The following is a 22,040-nucleotide window of genomic DNA, read 5'->3' as shown; positions in this document are numbered from 1 at the left end:
TTTCCCAACAGAGCAGCCGGTATGCCAACACCTCTTAACCAAGATGTTGGGAAACCCAAAGCTGCAGTGGGCGATGTTGAGAAATGAAGACCACTAATGGCTGACCTAGTACAGACTATGGATTGGTAGCTGGAGCGGTGCCCGTGAGCAAGGCACCAGACCCCCAAATTGCTCAGCTACAGTATATAGTAGCTGCCCACTGCTCCTAATACTATGGGTTAAATGCAGAGAGTAAATTTCACTGTGTGACAATAAAAGCTGATTTACTTTCTAAAGCCTCTCAGGCATTACCTTAAAAAGGTAAATCCATACTATAACCATGAGGCTATTAGTCTAAACCAGGGGTCAGCAACTTGCAGCTATTTAGCCCCTCTCCAGTGGCTCCCTGTGGATCTTTAAAAATGGAAATGAATAACTGTTTTTTGTTTACTTTTTAATTTTTATTTATCATTGTTGTAGGTCTATGGTACGACGATACGACGACGACGGAGTATTAGGGCCACATTGAGGGAAAAAAATAAATGTGAGATTTAGAGAATAAAGTCATAATATTACGAGAATAAAGTCATAATATTCTAAAGTAGTAATTTTGTGTGTTATTTTCTTTTTTTCTCGTAAAGTTATGACTTTATTCTCGTAATATTATGACTTTTTGTCTCGTAAAGTTATGACTTTATTCTCATAATATTATGACTTTTTGTCTCGTAAAGTTATGACTTTATTCTCGTAATACTACGACTTTCTTTCTGATAAAGTTATGACTTTATTCTCGTAATATTACAACTTTTTTCTCGTAAAGTTATGACTTTATTCTCTTAATATTACGACTTTCTTTCCCGTAAAGTTATGACTTTATTCTCGTAATATTACAATTTTTTCTCATAAAGTTATGACATTATTCTCTTAATATTACGACTTTCTTTCTCATAAAGTTATGACTTTATTCTCGTAATATTATAACTTTTTTCCCGTAAAGTTCTGACTTTATTCTCATAATGTTACGACTTTTTTCTCATAATATTCTGACTTTATTCTGTAAATCTCAGATGTTTTTCCCCTCAGTGTGGCCCTAATACTCCGTAGTACATTTGCTCTTTGGCCCTCACTGCATTAGACTTATATACTATATACTTAGACTATAAGCTGTGTTACCTTCATCACAATGCTCAAATGTTTTGCAGCTCCAGACAGATTTTGGCTCTTCTGATAGTAAAGATTGCTGACCCCTGACCTATAACAAGCAACATAACATGATAGTAGTGTAAAGATATATCTTACCTTGTACTGTTGTTCCAGTGACCAGGAGTAAAAGGAAAGCGACTCTCAGACCAGACATCATCTTGACTGCAGCTCAGCTCAGTATACTGTAGAGTAGAGTAGAGAAGAGTAGATGAGCTGCAGCCCTGACTCCAGCTACCTTTAAACAGTAGACTGACAGGGTGTGACCGTCTCAAGGGGCTCTTACAAAAGGTGTATTGCGAAAAAAATATTGTTATTGAACCTGACAGAAACAGATTAGTTAAAAACAAACAGAACAATTAGTGGTTGGTTAGAATGAGTCCTGGAGGAGACGCCCTCACTTTTCTCTGGGTTATTGTGAAATTACATCTCGTGTTTCCTTTAATATCAGAATATCATGAAACTATCCTCGGGTGTCTGATGCATTTCACATATTTCACAATCAAAATCTCCATTTATTTATTTTATTTCATTTAAAAATGGTCATATTTTATTAGAATATAATAAAATGAAAATAAAATATCTTCACAATATCCCAGCAGAGTTGGGGCAACATTTTACAATATTGATATTCACCTCAATCAATGCCCATCCACTAACCTTATTTAAATCACTTATTTTATTTGTATAATTCAGTTCAGTACTTATTAAAGCACGGGTTATACTTCCCATGTCTGCAGGACGTCTGATAGAATCTTTGGAACTGAATTGATTCAGAATTTAGCAGGCGGTTGACCTTTGTGTTGCAATTTACAGAAAACATAATTAACCAGTGAAATATGGAAAATTCTGATAATTAAAAGAAGGGTAGAACAATTTTCGGAGTGAGGTGGGGTAGGTTTGGACCTCAAAATGTAGTTATCCATGTGTATAACAGGAGAAAACAGACTCTAGTTTGGTGAGACAGTCTGTGACCATGGGGGAGAAACATTTGCTGTTAACTAGTCAGAATGTCAGAATAACCAAATCATCATTTGACCCGAGGGTGTCTGATAAGCTGCTAGAATGATGCTGTTGTTTTGTTAATGAGCTTGAATGAAAAGTGCCCTTACATTAATGATTTAACAGTATGTCAGCCTGTGATTTTGAGGCTGCATACCGTGCTCACTTGATATCATGTGACTCCAAAACTTGGAGCCAAAAGCGCCAAAAGCGCCTACAATGGGCATCAGAACTGGACCACGGAGCAATGGAAGAAGGTGGCCCGGTCTGATGAATTTTCTTTTACATCATGTGGACGGCAACGAGTTGGAGGTGTCAACTCGGCCTCCAAATTCTCCAGATCTCAATCCGATGGAGCATCTGTGGGATGTGCCGGACGAACAAGTCCAATCCACAGAGGCCCCACCTCGCAACTTATACAGGACTTAAAGGATCTGCAACTGACGGCTTGGTGCCAGATACCACAGCAGACCTTCAGAGGTCTAGTGGAGTCCATGCCTCGGCGGGTCAGGGCTGTTTTGGCGGCAAAAGGGGGACCTACTCAATAATAGGCAGGTGGTCTTAATGTTATGGCTGATCGGTGTAGATTCAACGTATCCATGGTTTGCAGAAACGTATACAATGACAACAATTTTTCCTGGCGACTGGGCTGAATAGAAAGATCTTTTTGCTCAGCACAATAAGTCTCAAGAAATATTAAGAGCCAGTAATATGAAACTGCTCCCAACAACTCCCCATGCTCTGCCTTTCTTTAGCCTATTTTCTTTCATTTTCTCCAGGAGATCCTATATTAAGGGAGACTGGGGACGGTTGCAACACTTCTCTCAGTTACTCAGAGACTATTATTGGACTAGAGCAGGGGTCGGCAACCTTTACTATCAAAAGAGCCATGTTAGGCAACAACAAACGAAAAGAAATCTGTCTGGAGCCGCAAAACATTTGAGCCTTGTGATGAAGGTAACACAGTTTATAGTCTAAGTATATAGTATATAAGTCTAATGCAGTGAGGGCCAAAGTGCAAATGTACTACGGAGTATTAGGGCCACATTGAGGGAAAAAACATCTGAGATTTACAGAATAAAGTCATAATATTACGAGAATAAAGTCATAATATTACGAGCAAAGAAGTCGTAATATTGCGAGAATAAAGTCATAACTTTACGAGAAAAAAAGAAAATAACATGTAAAATTACTATTTTATAGTATTATGACTTTATTCTCTGAAAAGTATGACTTTATTCTCCTAATATTACAACTTTTTCTCGTAATATTATGACTTTATTCTCTCTTTATTTTTTTTCCTCAATGTGGCCCCAATACTCCGTTGTATCGTCGTACCATAGACCTACAACAATGGTAAATAAAAATGAAAATGTAAACAAAAAAACAGTTATTCATTCCCATTCATTTTTTAAAATTGCGGGTAAACTATCCCTAAATTTACCTCACAATGACGTTGAAAAAAGCAATATAAATTTGTATTTGGGTAAAATATCCTTATATTTACCTCACAATGACATTGAAAAAAGCAATATAAATTTGTATTTGGGCAAAGTAACATTTTATATATCCCACAATCTTTTTTTGATATGACTGCTTAGCTTGTGATAGAATACATTAGTTTAAAGTGGATTTTCCCAAAAGTTTCCCCCTCCAACACATCAATTATTCAGAGTACAGTAAGTTACAATCTAATGCATTCATAAATGTTGTAGGGATGAACTGAAAAGGCTCCTTTGTCTTAACAGTTAATCAGTTTTGTTTTTTTGCATCCTGTGACATAATTTGCTCGGAGGCGGAACCATGGAGAGATAAACCCCTCCATGCAGGGCGCACCAGCCGGACTCATTGAAGTGACGCACTCGGAAAGGAAGCTGCTCGGTTCCGGAAACAAAGACATGTGGCTGCAGTCGGTGCTGGTGCCTCTCCTCCGGCTCTACTACTGCGGGATCCGAGTCCTCATCTACCAGATGTTCAACACATCTTTTACTCTACCAGGTGAGCTCAGCTTCTGTTCACTAAACTGTCCTCTACTCTGCTTAATACTAATTAATCTGTGTTCTTGTTTCCGCGCCGGACTGCGTTAGAAAAGTGACAGTTTAAAGATATATTCTCTTATTTCATCTACAAATGAACAAAGTTGATGGAGCCTAAGCTGAGATTGTTCAATAGTGGTGTCTTCTGGTCAATTCGGCATAAATGTGATGAAGTTTGAGATTTGTATTAACCCTCTGAGACCCACAATAGAGCCAGTCTAGTCTAAGTCTTCTTTAGGGGGAATTTAAAGGTCCCATATTATAAAAAAGTGAGATTTGCATGTTTTTTTTTTATTATAAAGCAGCTTTAAGTCCTATATAAATACTGTGAAAGTATCGAAACACTCAATCCACAGGGAAATACACACAGCCCGTATTCAGAAACTGTGCGTTTGAAACAAGCCGTCAGGATTTCTGTCCATTTGTAATGTCACAAATACACAATATTTAGACCATTACACGGTTTTAAACATTCTAAATGTGTCCCAGTTTATTTCCTGTTGCAGTGTATGTGATTGACATCAGCTGACAGGATGTAAACATGGACCCAAGCTGTTTCCTAGCAACGCAATTCCGTTGCCACTCCGTTGAAATGCGCCAAAACAGAGCGTTTCAGGCAGAGGGTAAATACAGGTATATTCAGACAGACAGTATGAGAAAAACACTGTGTTTTTTTTTAACATTAAAGCATGCAAACATGTTCTAGTAGAAACACAAAATACAAGTAGGAACCTGAAAATGAGCATAATATGGGTCCTTTAAGAGGAGATGGCAGGTCAGCAGTAGATGTCACATAGAAGTGGTGTACATCATCTGAAAGCTGGGAAGCTGGAGGTTAATTTGAGATGCAGCTCAGCACTGTGTGTCAAGTTGATCTAGTCATAAATCAGAAATAAACATGAAATAATTATTTAAAATGGATTGTAACAGCTTAGAACATTATGATAGAAGCAGGGAATGAAATTAGCACCTGCCACCTGCAAGATAACAGGGTAAATTTCAGGTCACCTGCCACCATGGCAGAAAAGGTTTTCCTTATATTAAGAAATATTATTTTTAAAAAGCAATTCTAAAGTCTAAATTAAATATAGGTTAACAATTAATTTTACAGGTCCACAAATTGCATGGTAATAAGGTGATAATTAGCAAGTAACCTATTTGAAATATCTTTGAAATTTCTGCCAAATTACCCCGAATATTTACCTCAAAATGTATCTAAAATTACTTTATTATAAACATTATTTAATAATTATATTCCGCTATTTCTCAATAGCTGGTAATTTATTTAATACATTTCCAGGAAAAGAATACAAAGTTAATTGATATGCTTTATTTCCATGTCTGCTGGTAAATATATAATAATTAGCATAATAACTTCTTTGAAATTTCTTTAAAAACCTCCCTGAGTCATGACATCAGCTACCAGGTTACATTAGTGGAGACAATAAGTCATAACGGTGATCACGGTTTCTTCTATTAGTTTTGGTTTTCAACCTCCGATGAAGAGCAGCCGCTTCTCAATCCTACGGGCCCCATTTTAACCATTATATGCTATTTTAGCACATAATTATTAAATAATGTTTATAATAAAGTAATTTTCAATTCATTCTGAGGTAAATATTTGGGTAATTTGCCAGTAATTCCACAGAAATTTCGAATAGGTTACTTGCTAATTATCACCTAATTACCATGAAATTTGCTGACCTGTAAAATGAAGTGCTACTAAATATAGTCATGGATTAGGGTTACATGATATATATTGCATAATTCTACGGTCTGGTACCACTGACTCAGTGTTCACAATTTTAAAGCGTTCTACCTAGATTTGAGAAGTGGCCGACAAAAAAATTGAGTGGCCGGTAGAAATGATCAGTGACCTGCCACAGTGGAAAAAGGTTAATTTCAGTGATGATTGAACTTTGCCTCGCCTGCTCTGATGACATCTTATGACTGATCTGATGACATCTTATGACATTGGGCATTCAAAAAGGGTTTCTAATCCAATTTGCAATGAAGAAAAAAGTTGATCTTAAGTACATTTAATAATGTACTACTAATACTACTGATATCGATATAGTAGCGCTTGTATGCAAACATACACTGCTCAGACGGATGTTGAAAGCAGCAGAACACTGTAAAACAAAGAACACATTCACAGCTGCTATCTTGTATTAATGCTCTTAATGCACACTCACACTGAAGTGATATTGTATTTCATCTAAATTCATCTCAATTTAAAGCCATAAACCCGAAATGAAAATGTGCGTGAAAGCATGTGATAGTAGAGTGAGACTCCGGTAATGTGCTCCACTTTAAGACAAAGGGACGACTGTGTCTCAGTCAGTGTGAAATGTGGGTTTGGACTTGAGGTTTACACACTCTTAATCTCACAAAGAATGCAGGCTGTAATAAGAGGATTTCCCAAATTCTTGTTATTCATGTGGAATATCCCGCACCGGGACTAAAAGATAACGCCTGACTGGCTCGTGATTTCTGATTCAAAAATTCCAGTTTTGCAGCCTGGCTCTGGCTCTTTCTTTCTTTTTTATAGTTTTAGTAGGGCTGACTACTACTGTTGCCATTAGGGATGCACCGATACCACTTTTTTTCAGACTGAGTACAAGTACTTACATTTGGGTACTCGCTGATACCGAGTACCGATACGAGTACTTCTCTGTGCCAAAAGACCCTCGTTAACAGCCAGCTGGAGGGTGTGAGCGACACACGGCAGGCTGGGGAGTCCCGCATACAAGGCGGTGCGCCGCAACCGGCTCTAGGTCAGCTTGGAAAGGCTTGGGGCGAAGGTGGCTCACGGCCACAGCTTTACAGCGCTCCCCGCCCAGACCTCGCCGCACCGTGATGGGGCTCCCTGCTCCCAGTGCGACTGTTGTCCAGGGCGGACTGTCCTCAGTGCGCCCCAACCGCGTCGTGCCGCGGCCCACGTAAAAGGCGCCAGGGGTCTGCGGCGTTGTCGGCAACCCACCCGACCCGTTTTGAAACACGGATCAAGGAGTCTAACGCACGCTGCGAGTCAGAGGGTGCAAGCAAAACCCTGTGGCGCAATGGAAGGGAGGGCCAGCAGTGCGCAGGGTCGAGATCCCACCTCAGCCCGTCTCGCCCGTACCGTCGGGGAGGTGAGGACCCGAAAGACGCTGACGAGAGGGTAACGTCACGCTGCCGCAAAGTGGTATCGGTGCCGTTGTATCGGAGCCGCTTTGCGAGTACGAGTACATGAGCACAGTATCGGACCCGATACTGGTATCGGTTTTGGTGCATCCCTAGTTGCCATGGTAATTGACATCCAAATCAGTATTCGAATGCTTTTTAAAAAATATATATATATAAGTGTGTCATAGTAAAATAGCCCATGAAATAAAGAACAAGGCAAAAGTGAGCTTTTATTTCCTGGTGATCTCCCAGCTGTCACCTTATTTAGGTGTTTATAGTGAAATGAGGATGTATCGTATCATATAACTCCTCATTTCAACTTTACCACTCAGCCGTTCCTCGTCCGTCGCGGCGCTTTCAAACAAAAGTTCAGCTCAAAGCGGCGCCTCGTCGCTCGCGGCCAGTTAGGAGTCGGACATTCGAATAGAAAACAATGCAATCAAACTGATTTTGTCACCTACGCTTGTAATATGTAGGCTACAGACATCCCAATACAGTACACCTCTCTGCGTTGTACACATCACATTACCTCTAGATTTTTTTTTATGAACCCCCCCAACCTTAAAGTTCAAACTGCGCCGAACCTACTCAGGCTCAGTTTTTCTTCCGTCCTCAGTGTGATATTGCATTCTGAGTAATAGAAAGTAGAGTAGTATATAGAAAATAAGGTAATATAGAACAGTATAATAGAAATGTTGTTTGCCTCCATCCTGTCTGAATTGATCTTGTAACATGTTGTATTACCACTTACTTACAATAAACTAACACAACTTATAATACACTTGAAATATGCCAGTCTTGGTTAGAAATTGTGGCAGAGAGACGGATCTAATTAAAAGACCATTTGTTTACGCTTAGTTGCCAGTTTATTAGGTACACCTGACTAAAGCTAGAGCGGTCTAACACAGCAATAAATCCTCCCTTCATGAAGGTTATCTTGTTCAGTTTTTGTTCAAACCATTTTAGAGAGGAGTTGATTCAACTATATGATCATTTTGGATCATATAATGGGCAAAATATTTGAAACGTTGTCAGTATAACACAGTATAATTCAACAGTACCTGCCAAAATGACCATACAATTCAACCAACGCCCCTTACAATACCTAACAAACTGGAAACTGAGTGTTCATAAACTGTTTTTGTAGATCAGAATACTGCAAACTGACTTCTTTTCACTGTGATAGTTTCTTGTGTACATGTAAGCATAGCTGAATCCTATCCCAGTGTAGTTTCACAAATGGCTATAATGTTTTGATCAACATGCTCAAATGTGTATTTCACTATTCTTGTTAGGTGCTCAGTAAGTGGATAGCTTACCAAAGGAACCAATGGAGGGTAAAAGTTCAGGACCTTCATGCTCCGGTCTCAATCTGGTCGCACACCCACGGGCAAAAAGCAAAGTCTGGAAGTACTTTGGCTTTGACACAGATGCAGATGGCTGCATATTGCACTGGAAACGGATATACTGTCGCGTATGTATGAGTCAAATCGCTTACTCTGGAAACACGTCCAATCTTTCGTACCACCTTGAAAAGAACCACCCCGTAGAATTCAGTGAGTTTGTGAAGAGCAACACGGATCAGATGCGCGAGGCGTTTGCCACGGCGTTCTCCAGGATAAAGACCGAGCCTTCAGGTGTACATGTTCAGCAACACTCCCAGGACACAAACTTAAGGCAGAGTTTATACTATGAAAACAGACGACACAATGATCTGACGATAGCTGTCATCAACTTCATCTGTGAGGGGTTATACCCTGTATCTTTAGTTGAAGAGCCTACTTTCAAGACCTTAATGAACACCATCGATCCTGGGTACTCCCCACCGAGCAAAAGCGACCTGGTGGTTAAAATGCTTCCTCAGATGTACTGCCGTGCCCGGGACATGGTCTTTAGTGAGCTTGCTGGGGTTATGAACTGTGGCGTTACTACAGACCTTTGGCAAAGCCAAACCCAGAATAGGACATACATTTCACTTGCTGTGCATTCAGTTAATTACAACAGTACTACTGGCTTCTCTATGACCAACAAGTGTCTTAAAACGTTTGAAGTACAAGAGGACAACACGTCCGAGAACATCACCAGAGCGATGTATGAAGCATTTGTTGAGTGGGGGATAACTCATAAAGTCAGCGGTGCCACCACAAGCGGTTCAGTGGACATTGTGAAAGCGTGCTCACTCCTGGACCTGTCAGTGGAAATGCCTTGCCTTGGACATACCGTCAATCGTGCAATGGATGAAGCCTTCCAGATGCCGCGAGTCGACAGCTTTTTGGGATGTTGCCGCAAACTTGTTGATCATTTCAGAGAACCGGCGGTGTATCTGCTGAGGGAAAAACAGAAGCAGCATGGCCTCGCTCAGTGTGCACTCATCACAGACAGGGGGAGGTCTTGGTTGGCCACATTGGCAATGTTACAAAGACTGAAAGAGCAACAGGTTGCTGTAACTGCAACACTTCTGGAGAGTCCCAGCAGTCATCATTTCAGCTTCGATGGCCCTGTCTGGGCCTTGTTAGAGGGCTTGATTGAAGTCCTCCAGCCTTTTAAAGTTGTGGCAAACATGATCACCTCTTGCAAGTACCCAACCATCAGCATGGTTAGGCCCGTGCTTCATATGCTGTTGAACACCACCCTCAAGATCAAGGAAGGGGACCTCAAAGAGATCAGCATGACCAAAGAGATCATCTCAAAGGTCCTATCAAGCACTTACTCACAGAATACACAGCTATCGCAAGAAATTTCAACATTCCTCAACATTGCCACGTTTTTGGACCCTCGATACAAGAAGTTGCCTTTCCTGTCCACACAGGAGCGCTCCAAAGTTGAGAGTAACATCATAGAGGAGGCAAAAGCAATCCTTGAGAAGCAGATGGCGGAGCCACCATGCCTAGATGATTTCACCTTGGTATCTGACGAACCACCTTGCAAGAAGCAGACACCTCAAAGAGAATCTGCCAGCAGTGCAACCCAAGACAACCCTTTGGCTGCCATATTCTGTCAGTCTGATACAGACCAGAGCCAGGAGGAGCTGCATGCACAGGTGGTAGAGGAGTTGAGCAACTACAAATCACAAAGAGTCCTAGGTCTGAATGAAGACCCTTTACTGTGGTGGTCGAGTCATGCACCCTTGTTCCCCACCCTCCCCAAGGTGCTCCAGAAGTACTGGTGTGTTCCCGCCACGAGTGTACCTTGTCACAGGATGTTAAGCTCCTCTGGGACAGTTCTGTGTGGGAAAAGGAACCGCATAGCTCCAGCTTTAGTAGATCAGCAGGTCTTCTTGTATGAGAACTCACGGAGCTACTATGAGCCTGAACCCTGTGAAGATGATTTGGACAGTGTTTGGAAGGGAAACTGCAATCTGGGCCAGCCACTTGAATGACTGTGTGATGTTGATGACTGCATGCTGTGTGGCCTACATGTACAGTGTGTAGAACTGAATACCCCTCCGCTCACTCCTCCCTTTTCAAGACTGCGGTAACATGAAGCGCAGAGTGCAAAACTGTGGTAACTCCGTTGGCTTCACTCAAGAGGCCATCCATGTAGAAACGAAGGGCTCATTCTATGCTAATGACAACACAATGATTATTAGTTTCAGGTCATTATACACTAATGAAAATATAGTTATGAATATTAGATTCCATTTCTGCTAATAGATCCCCGATATGTTACACACTGGCCCTTTAAAACTATTATGGAGGTGTATCGGTCAGTAGTAGGAAAATGGTAATAACCGCTGATAACCTTTCTTTGAGTTTTAGCCTATAATCTGTATGAAAAGTTTGACCTAGCTATGTCTCACCCAGTCATTTTAAAAGATTTATTGTAATATTTTGGGGGGGGGAAATGCTTATTTGCATTCTTTCAGAGTGAGATGAGAAGATCATCAACCTCTTGTCTGTGGAGATTGGAATCAATCTTCTAATCTCACTCTAAGAAAAAACTTGATGGAGGGAGTGTATTAAAGCCTATAAATCAACTATACAAATAACTTTTCTTATTTTGCTACTGCAAAATCATGAAACTTTTTAATAACGTGGGATGGATGTTGTAAGTACCTCCTGTTTAAGGTCATTAACTGTGGATGATAAAAATGTCTTGCTGTGCATGTATGAAAGTAAAGATTTTGTTTTCAACATTTGCCTGACTGGTTGATGTCCAAACTTCCCATTTGTATTGATGCATTTTTATGAATACAATCACAATTATTAATTAATTGTATTCATTGATTGATCATTTAGTCCACATAGTTTATGTAACTACATTTACCTGTCATTAATGATACTGATTTCTCATGTGGTCCCTCTCTCCTCCCACACAGTCTTACCCAAGCAGAATGGAAGGGTTGCCATTGTGACTGGGGGTACCAGAGGAATGGGTTATGAGACAGCGAGACACCTGGCAAGCCTTGGCATGCATGTTGTCATAGGTAGGCTATACTGTCCAATCACATGACACGGGTTGATACATCTCTGCAGTCCACCTCTCATTTGCAATGTTGCCATTTTTAATGTGAAAGTGCAGTAATAAAAATGTTGTCGCTAAAATCAATGAGTAATTGTGATAAATAATCGTGATTTGGCCATAATGGTGCAGCCCTACTGTACGTTCAAATGTTGTGGTGTCTAATATGAAGAGGAGGAAACCTGCAAATGAAAGCTGGACTGCAGAGAGAGAGTGTGAGATCTGGATCACATAGAACTCCATTATGTTATGTATTTATAATGTTTACATGATAGTTGGTGCACATTGTGTGGATTATTTTAAAAAGACCTGTACGAGTGTGAAAGATCCAGCAGTCGCCTCTGGAGGATCAGTTAATAACTTTGAGATAGAATGACTGATGAAAGCTGAGCTGTTAGCCAGTCTGGTTGAGTTGAAGTAGATAAACTGCTGGACATCAGCCCACCAAGTGTCTGTGATCTCCATCACCTCCAGCTGGGAACGAGAGAGAGGAGGGCAGAGCAGCCGTCAGGAGGATTCAGGAAGAAGGCTGCGAGGGGAAAGGTAATCATCATCATCATCATCTGTCTGTCTATCTTTGGTCACATCTGTCATTTTAACCAAAGCAGCAGCTCTTATAAAACAGTCTGGTGTAAAATGTGAAGTGGTGCTCAAAGTGGAGCCTGCAGTTCTTCAGACTGAGACAGTTTTCTCTTTTTTAAGGGGGGAAAATTCTTTTTTATTACTTTTTTTTCGAACATAGCATAACAAATATAACAAAACATAACACCAGAGTCATAATGCAAAAAAATGATATCTTACATTTAACATTTAATATGCGCATTCATACGGTATATACACACATACACATCGCTTCCCACTCCCACACAGAGACAGGTCCAGCCTTCCTCCCACCTCGAGAGGTAAAGTTACAGAAAAAATAAAATAAAAATAATTGAATTAATTAGTTAAAATGAAAGGTAATAAGTACCACAATAATATAATTCATGGTAGTAAGGTAGAAACCTTCAATAAATAAATTCATTCATTCATTCATTAAATGTAAAAAAAAAAAAGGGGAAAAAACAGCACATAGAAAAAAATAAGTAGATAGTTATATCTGAATGTGTGTGTGTATATATATATATATGTATTATAATTTTATATTAAAAACATATTTGTATATATTTAATAATTATAATTTATACATTATAATAATACTCAAATATAAATTATTTCAATTTATAAATAATAATTATATATAGATTATTATTTATAAAATATAATAAATATATGTGTAAATTATGTACATGTATATATATTTATAAATTATTATAATAATTACATATATATATAGTATTGGATTACTGCTACTGGTGCACTAACATGTCAGCAGAATTTAAATGTTGTAGCGTGTCAAGTTTAATCTCATTTGAACAATAATGCAATAATTTAGAAACTCGTGTTTTCTATTTAAAGTTAGTCTGCAAAGTATATTGCATGTCTTTCAAATACATGGAGTTGAGTCAAGTTTGACAAAAATCCTAAGTACGCGGTGGTGCAGACTACTATTTCTGTGGTCAATAATGAAAACATGGAACTGAAAATACTCAAGTAAAGTACCTCAGTATTTAAAAACCAAAATGCAAAAGAAACAAACAAATACAATATTAAAAAGAATGTAAAACAAACTGTAGTTCAACTTTTAGTTTAAATTGCACACTTGAGAGTGAATTAAACACCTCTAACTTATGGGACACTAGATGAAAATATGTCTTTTGCGTGGTTGATTATAAATGAACGTGTAATGTGAAATAACTCCAGGAAATTCAAGGTTTTGAATGGTTGAAATCATTTGTTCTCTTTTGTACTTCTAACCCTTCCCCTGAGGACTAAAATATATATATATATTAAAAAATGTAAATAGATTCTAAAATACTGTATTTAATAGAAAAACATAAAAATATTCCATTACAAGTAAAAGTGCTGCATTCAAAATTTTACTTTAATAAACATACAGAAGTATTACCGACAAAAATATACGTATTACTATATTGTTAATACTGATGCATCAATGTTAGTGCAGCATGTTACTGCTGTAGCTGATCCAGGTGGAGCTACTTTAACTACTTTATATACAGCTAGTTTAGTCCAGTGGTTCCCAACCTATGGCTCGGGCCCCTCCATAGGGTCACCAGATTAATGTGAGCGGAGAGAAGAAGAAACTAAATATTGAATACATTTTTTTTTTTTTTAAACGTAATAAGAGGATAAAGTCATAACTTAACGAGAAAAAAAGTTGTAATATTTCGAGAATAAAATCATAACTTTAGGATAAAAAAAAGCTGTAATATTACGAGAATAAAATCATAACTTTAGGATAATAAAAGTCATCTCCTCCTCTAAAGAGTCAGTTCCCCCATCAGGTCCGTGTGGCTCTTTCTTCAGAATAAACTCAGTTTCTTTCACAATCTTTTCCAGTTCCTGATACTTTCCGCTACTGTTTATTACCGTTGTTTTTTATGCTGCATGACAATATCACATAGATATCACATTGAAGATGCTACAGTGCTGATATTAAATCATATTTCTGTTCATCTCTTTTCTGTCCACAGCTGAGTTTGTCTTCATAGACCTGACCTCCCTGAAATCAGTGCGACAGTTTGTTCAGGCATTCAAAGAGCGCCGCCTCCCCCTCCATGTCCTGGTGAACAACGGTAGGCTGCAGAGACATCACAGTCAAAGATCACTCATTTTATCACACTGCATTCGCTATAATATATATACCTGTCTACCTGTCATTCTGTGGTGTAGCTGGAACCATGATGGTTCCTGAGAGACAGACGGAGGAGGGCTTCGAGTTCCACTTTGTGCTCAACTACCTGGGCCACTTCCTTCTGACCAACCTGCTGCTGGACACGCTGAAGACGTCGGGACGACGGGGCGGCTGCTCCAGGATCATCAACATGTCCTCTGCTACGCACTACGCCGGAGAGATACACATGGATGACTTGAACAGGAGGTAACACTGGTGACTTTTTATAAACCGTACGTTACCGTAGGTATGATCGAGGGATTGCCAATGCTGGTTTACGTGTTTAAGCTTTGGAACTGAACAGGAAAGTGAATATGTTATTACCATTACTCTGCTTTACTCTGCCAACACACACACACAAGATTCCGATGTGTTCTCCCCTGATAGTCCCTGTAAAGGCAACATCTCTGCATCTATATCCTGTTCACACACTCTGAACCGTAACCCAGTGTTAGTGCTGACAGCGTCCCCTCTCCCCGTCCCCGTCTCTAGGATCTGCTACAGCTCCCACGGGGCCTACGCCCAAAGCAAACTGGCTCTGGTCCTCTTCACCTACTACCTGCAGGAGCAGCTGACGGCCGGCGGCTTCCCTGTGATCGTCAACGCCGTAGACCCCGGCATGGTGGACACGGCGCTCTACGACAACCTGTGGAGCCTCGCTCAGGCGATGAAGAAGCCTGTGGCCAAGATACTGTTCAGGGTACATCCTTACTGTCTCATCTACATCTGTATATATCTATCCTGCTCCTCATGAACAGGTGGTGAGGTTAGGACAGGGGTCAGCAACCTGCGTCTCTTCAGCCCGTATAGAAAAGTGAGGACCTTCACTCATTCTTTGCTCGTGTCCCTCTCAGACTCCAGCAGAGGGAGCGTCCATATCCGTCTATGCTGCTGCTGCCTCAGAGATGGAGGGCGTGGGGGCCTGTTACCTGTACAACAGCCACAAGAGGCAGTCCTCCGACAGCTCCTATGACTCCGAGCTACAGGCCCAGCTGTGGAAGAAGAGCTGTGAGCTCGTGGGCCTTCAGGAGGCCTGACCACCGGTACCTGGAGCTGAACCACTGAACCAACAGCTAAACATCTACAGCCACAGACCGTCCACACCTGCTGACACTAGTGCCTTAACAGCTACAGCGTGACCCGTGTGAAACCAAGTCAACATTCGCTCATTTTATTTGACGTCTGTTACTTAAATAACGTAACAAACGTATTTATTTTAAGTATAACTACACAGCTGTTCCACTGACAAATAACACTTCTGACATCAAATAAACAAAGACACGTCGTGCCCATATGGCTAGCGTTAATGCTCAGACTTTATCCACTACCTCCGCTAGTGTAGCACGCTGTACTGTGTAGTATTGGACATAGACGTGTGTATTATTACACGGAGAAATACTTCCGTTTCTGCCACTAGATGTTTAGTTTTTCTCCAACATCAGTCGAGTAATGTGCCAAATGCAACCAAGTCTTTAATATGTTAATATCACGCAGCTGAGCTGTGTTAAATAATGACAGACAGTCGGAGCACATGAGATTCATAAATGCCTTATAAATATATATATATACTTTTTTTCTCAGCCAAAAAGATTTCAATACTGACTGTACCAGATCTAATTGTTGAAAAAATAATAACTAGCACTTCATTGGGCTAACTCGGTGGATTCACTTTTAGGGCAGATTTCCCATTTTTTAGCCTTGATGAAAATTAATTTTTACATTCATATTATGAATCTGCATTTACAGTAATATAATATTATTTAATATGCTAGAAATCAAAGAGCCCCCTCACGCTTCAGGTGATAATCCAACATGTTTGCTAAGAGTGCAGATGTTAAAACAGCTGGAGCCTGTGGTTGCATACTGTAGGTACTATCATACTATAGGTACTATTATAGGTCCTACTCATTCATCTCATTAATTCCATGAAGAGAATAGAACCAACGATGATGAATCCACATCCACCATGCTGCTGTACTACTGATACTAATGTGGATTAATCCGCCACTGAAAATAGTCCCCAACAAATGCACTATTTCCTCCCGTTTGAGTAACGTTTGATTCAAATTGAAAAATACTATTAGTATAAAATAAGAGTCGATATAAGACACTAGTGTCTTTAATACCTGTAAAATGTGCTGTATGCATTTGTAAACTGTATTTCAATCAAACTGATCATATTGCATTGAAATGTTTACCATGATCACTGTGAGGTATGCCTTTTTCCAGCGTGTATTCATGTATAGTCATGTGATAGGTTGCATTTATTATTATTATTATGATATACAGATTAAGAAAGATGTCCCACTTATTAACAATATGTTAATAAACACTAATAAATAAATTGCCTCGTATTACTTTATTTTTATTTTGTTATATTTAATTTATATGTCATTACTTTATTTTTTTATCTGTGAATATTTTTTATTTTACTTATTTTAGATTTTTTTCCTCACTGTTTTATACATTTATTAATTGATCTATTTATGATGTTTCAATTTCTGTTTTTCCTTCCTTCTTCGTCCTCTTTCGTCTTTGCTTTGTGCCGCTTCATGCCGCCCTCGGGCCCGAGGTCGGCCCATTGTGGGTCAGAACCCCTCTAGAACACCCCTACTACAGGAGGGACCTGTTCATTTGGGTCTGAGGAGCAACTTCCTACATGAAAAGGGACTTAGTGGTGATCAGGCCCTTCTCACCACGCTGTCCCATACTAGTCCCCCCTCAAAGCTCAGGATGTCTCCTCTGTTATAGTGCTATCTAGTGGGTGAACTCCCAACCTCCAGTTACAGAGCCCAGACCCGGACCCAGACCTCCTCGTAGCTGAACAGGAGCCAGGTTCTGGTTCTGGTGGAAAGCCTGATTTTAAAAGGGCCGTCACACACGGCTGGAGGAGTCTGTGACCACATACCGGCGACAATGTAGTGGTGGAAACCTAAACCATTTATTTTGTTAGCCGTGAGATTTCAGTCTTGATTCAAGGAACGTTAGTTTGACAAACCAATACTGACTCTGGGTTCACTTACTGGCCTTTTCTGGAGCTTTCAACTGCATGTTCCTTTAGTCCAGGGGTCTGCAACCTGCTGCTTTTCAGTGGCTCGATGTGGATTTTTTGGTTACATTTTCATTTTTATTTATCATTGTTGTAGGTCTATGGTACGACGGTTCGACGGAGTATTAGGGCCACATTGAGGGAAAAAAAAAAATCTGAGATTTAGAAAATAAAATCGTAATATGACTTTTTTTCTCGTAAAGTTATGACTTTATTCTCGTAATATTACGACTTTTTTCTCATTAAGTTATGACTTTATTCTTGTAATACTTGAATTTTTTCTCTTAAAGTTATGACTTTATTCTCGTAATATTTACGTAATTTTTTCTCGTAAAGTTACAACTTTGTTCTCGTAATGTTATGACTTTTTTCTGGTAATATTCTGACTTTATTCTGGAAATCTCAGATGTTTTTTCCCTCAATGTGGCCCTAATACTCCGTCATACATTTGCTTTTCTACAACAGACAGCTGAAGAATCATTCATATTTTAAAATCAGACACAGTCCTGTAAACATCTTCAATGTATTATTTATTCAAAGTAAAAGAGTAAGAACATCATTAAACTGGCCCAATAACCCAGTACAAGTAACCAAAGGAAATAGTAAAAGTTTATAATGTGCAAGAGCTGCTTTTGTTCAAATGTGCAAAGATGTAATAAAAAAGATTAAAGGTGCCATTGTAGTAAAAAAGAAAAGAATATACAGTAAATGATTTACAGAGATATATAAAAATACTGTAGAAAAGTGTCCCGCTGTATTTGTTCATTTATAACTTTGTTACATTAAGATGCAGCCGGTCTGTTTCTGTTGGAGCAGAACCTGGAGGACATTTCCTGTAAGCAGCAGTCAGTCAGGGCTCTCATACCTGAGAGGACAAAGACCAGGTTCTGGTTCAGGGACCAGAACTACCTGGCAGTGAGGCCAGCTAAAACACAGGTAAACAATATCGGTATAACCCTCAAAGTTATAAAATGGAAATCACAGCCTGATTGATACCATTTATATATGATATTGAATGATAGAATTGTGACCAAGATGCGGACGGAGTGGGACATTTCATTAGTGGACACGCTTGTTATGGTCCCTGCCAATTTCTCAATCAGCTTCTGCTGGAGACGACAGTAACAAGCATCCTACCAGAGATCACATCCTCAGTGAAAACAATGTATGACTAAAAGACAGTGGTTTATAAATACTGCTAAACACAGAGAGGTTTCAACTGTGGTCGCACAGCAGACGGCTGGTTAGCATAATGACAGAGAGATGGAGACACTGGAGCCATGTTAAAAAAAGAGTGTCCTTATAAACCATCACTATGACACACATACACATGGCCTGTAGTCAAGAGCCTCCACCTCACAGATCGACACGCAGAGCTCGTACAGTTTGGAGTCGAGATGTGACATGTTGTGGATTAAATCGGTGTGTGTTAAACTAAACCTTTATTGATGTCATTCAGTCTGGTTCCATCCACCATCTCATACTAAATACATTATTAAGTATTAAACACCTCCTAAACCAGGGGTCAGCAACCTCTGTAGCTCCTCTCCAGTGGCTCCCTGTGGATTTTTAAAAATGGAAATGAATAACTGTTTTTATGTTTACATTTTCAATTCCTATATCATTGTTATAGGTCTATGGCACGACGGTACGACGGAGTATTAAGGCCACATTAAGGAAAAGAAAAAAAATCCGGGATTTCGAGAAATAAAGTCGTAATATTATAAAGTAGTAATTTTAAGTGTTACTTTCTTTTTTTCTTGTAATATGACTTTATTCTCGTAATATTGCGACTTTTTTTGGCGTTAAGTTATGACTTTATTCTCGTAATATTACAACTTTTTTCTCGTGAAGTTATGACTTTATTCTCGTAATATTAGGATTTTTTCTTGTAAAGTTATGACTTTATTCTCGTAATATGACTTTTTTTCTTGTAATATTATAATAATTAATAATATAATATATATATATAATAATAATAAATAAATAATAAATAATAATATATATAATAGTATAATAATAAAATAATAATTTTTGCCTAAAATGGCTCTTTTCATAGTAAAGGTTGCTGACCCCTGTCTTAAACTATAGTACATTCTTCTACATGCCCGTTCTGTAAACTTCAGTGCTGAGAGGATTTAGCCCTCTCCAGATGGCTTCAGCACATCCAGCGGGGGTTAAATGTAGAGAGGGAGCACTGAGGTCATACTTTACCCAAAGAGCTCAGGTTAAACAAGGCATGCTTTATATATTTCCTCTGGACGGATGATGAAAGTAAATGTAGCCCATGCAGACCAGTAGTTAAGTGTCTCTTAATGCCACCGGCCTGCAGATTACAGACTCAGGTCAAGAGGCTTTTAGTGTCAGCTGACCTGCAGTCTGATTAACATTAATACAATGTGTATCTGTGTCAGATGGTGCAGCCAACAGCCGTATCCTTTACATTATGAAGGCTGTTATGGATTAGAGTTCACGCCTGTTGACTAGTCCTACTAGCAGAGACAGATATCAGATGAAACCTGAGGCTGCCTGGACAGCTCTGCTGTGGACCCAAGTATATAATACACTATGGGACAACACCTGTTTGCTAAGAAGAAGACCTTTAGACTCAGGTTGAGTCTAAATGGGACAATTTGATTGTCAGATTTGTTCCCGCCTATCAACTCACTGATTATATGGCATAATAAGATCACATTTAGAGATCAGCTTCCACCTGCAATAAAAACATCAGCCCAGATATATTAACCCCCCCGCTCCTCGCTCTCTAGCCCAGTCTTTCAGTGTCACATTTCTGCAATCATTCTGTAGACATCCCCGTCCACCCTTCCTGTCCTCTCAGCCAAAGAAATGGGTCTTGGGCCTGGACTTGAAGGACCCTGTCCCGGAGCCCTCCGGTTCCTCGGTGTCGCGGAACGTCGTGCTGTGGACAATCTGCGACGTTCTCAGGCGGAGCCTCTGCAGCTTGGGCTTCATCCTGCTGAGCGAAGACTTCCTCCTGAGGACTTTGTATCTGGGTTGGACCTCCCCGTCCACAGAGTCCCAGTCGTTGGGGACGAGGAGCCTGAGGGGCTTCAGGTTGGACTGGAGGACCTTGGAGAACCTCCAGCGACCTCCATCCCTGCTGTCTTCGTTGTGGGTGTCAGAGCTTTCGTACGCTCCTATGATGTCCTGGATGTCCACGCTGACGTTGTTGGTGAGGTACTGGCAGGCCTTCCTCCCGCTGTGATCTCTGACCTCCACGTCCGCGCCGTACGCCCCCACCAGCAGCTTCACCACCTCCATGTGGCCGTGCATGGCGGCGACGTGCAGCGGCGTGTAGCCCGTGTTGGAGCGCACGTCCACGCTGACGGGGACGTCGTGCCGCTTGGCGAAGTCGACGACCCGCGCGATGAGCTCCGGCTTGCCCTGCTTGGCCGCCCAGTGCAGGCAGGTGAACCCGGTGACGAAGTCCTTCTTCAGGACCAGGCCGGGCTCGGCGGCCAGCAGCTGGCACAGGCCGCCCCACTCGCCGTCCGAGGCGCACATCATCCACTCGTGCTCCAGCGGGTCCAGCGCCAACGGGGTCCTGTCCTCGTCCAGGGAGACGGAATCGCCGTCGTTTCCGGTGGGCGAAGCCAGGTGGACGGAGCGGCGAAGCACCAAGCTCCGCCTCACCTGCGGGGAGGTGCTCATCATCACCTGGATGAAGTGCTTCCGGCTGCCTTTGGGGCTGCCTTCGCTCCCAGACAAACTGTGTGTGTCCACTTCATCCGGGTGTCTGAGGACAACCTTCCTGATCTCCACCTGCTCTGCTTCCTCTGTAGGACTAGTCTGTGCAGGCCCAGGCAGGGTGAACATGGATCCCTCCGCAGGGAGAGGCGAAGCTCCTATCAGAATAATCTCAGGTATGTCACGCTCCTTCCTGGACTCCCTCTTGTCTCTTTTAAAGCTCGCTCTGTTTCCCATCTCACCTGGGCGCACCTGGTCCGCGTCCTCCTCACCTGTGTTGTCACAAACCACCACCGTGCTGTCCCCGGTTCTGTCCGGTGAAACGGCAGCAGAGCTCACAACTCTCACCTGGCTGTCACTTCCGCAACCCGAGCCAGGTAGCATATCACCTCCTACGTCATCACCAAAGTCCCGGATGGCCTCCTGGGAGCACTCTGCGGCCATAGCGCGCAGCTTCTACAGTGTTAATAACCGGTAGAGAAGCAAAGCAACGTGTTAAACTCTCTCCCGGTCGTTCCGTGCCGTACCGACACATCCACCGAGCTGTCCTCCGCTCCAGAAGTGAATAAAGTAGACCTGTTATTGAGGAGGACAGTGAGGTAGAGCTGTTCTCTGCGCTCTATTTCTAGATCCTTCAGGCGTT

General features: G+C 40.9%; 3 protein-coding genes across 3 annotated transcripts; 2 read left to right on the top strand and 1 right to left on the bottom strand.

Moving 5' to 3' along the window:
• Nucleotides 1-4,041: 4,041 nt before the first annotated feature.
• Nucleotides 4,042-11,518, top strand: LOC141763255 (E3 SUMO-protein ligase ZBED1-like). The gene is made up of 2 exons (XM_074627822.1): nucleotides 4,042-4,179; nucleotides 8,681-11,518. Exon 2 carries the CDS (start codon nucleotides 8,716-8,718, stop codon nucleotides 10,762-10,764), a length of 2,049 nt encoding a protein of 682 aa, XP_074483923.1. The 5' UTR covers nucleotides 4,042-4,179; nucleotides 8,681-8,715; the 3' UTR covers nucleotides 10,765-11,518.
• Nucleotides 4,045-16,984, top strand: dhrsx (dehydrogenase/reductase (SDR family) X-linked). The gene is made up of 7 exons (XM_074627828.1): nucleotides 4,045-4,179; nucleotides 11,704-11,811; nucleotides 12,321-12,389; nucleotides 14,441-14,542; nucleotides 14,640-14,847; nucleotides 15,133-15,340; nucleotides 15,495-16,984. The coding sequence occupies exons 1-7, from the start codon at nucleotides 4,080-4,082 to the stop codon at nucleotides 15,675-15,677; spliced, it is 978 nt and encodes a 325-aa protein (XP_074483929.1). The 5' UTR covers nucleotides 4,045-4,079; the 3' UTR covers nucleotides 15,678-16,984.
• A 1,646-nt stretch (nucleotides 16,985-18,630) lies between these two features.
• LOC141763257 (ankyrin repeat domain-containing protein SOWAHC-like) lies at nucleotides 18,631-22,040 on the bottom strand. Its single transcript, XM_074627823.1, has one exon. The coding sequence runs from the start codon at nucleotides 21,839-21,841 to the stop codon at nucleotides 20,525-20,527; it is 1,317 nt and encodes a 438-aa protein (XP_074483924.1). The 5' UTR covers nucleotides 21,842-22,040; the 3' UTR covers nucleotides 18,631-20,524.

This window comes from Sebastes fasciatus, chromosome 24, assembly GCF_043250625.1.
Source record: "Sebastes fasciatus isolate fSebFas1 chromosome 24, fSebFas1.pri, whole genome shotgun sequence".
Lineage (NCBI taxonomy): Eukaryota > Metazoa > Chordata > Actinopteri > Perciformes > Sebastidae > Sebastes > Sebastes fasciatus.
This window is presented reverse-complemented; position numbering and strand designations above follow the sequence as displayed.

Excerpts from the sequence above, each read along its gene's own strand:
- LOC141763257 (XM_074627823.1), bottom strand. The coding sequence starts at position 21,841 with ATGGCCGCAGAGTGCTCCCAGGAGGCCATCCGGGACTTTGGTGATGAC.
- dhrsx (XM_074627828.1), top strand. The coding sequence starts at position 4,080 with ATGTGGCTGCAGTCGGTGCTGGTGCCTCTCCTCCGGCTCTACTACTGC. Across the intron at positions 11,812-12,320 it reads TGGCATGCATGTTGTCATAG|CTGGGAACGAGAGAGAGGAG; the intron begins GTAGGCTATACT and ends CATCACCTCCAG. Across the intron at positions 15,341-15,494 it reads TGGCCAAGATACTGTTCAGG|ACTCCAGCAGAGGGAGCGTC; the intron begins GTACATCCTTAC and ends TGTCCCTCTCAG.
- LOC141763255 (XM_074627822.1), top strand. The coding sequence starts at position 8,716 with ATGGAGGGTAAAAGTTCAGGACCTTCATGCTCCGGTCTCAATCTGGTC.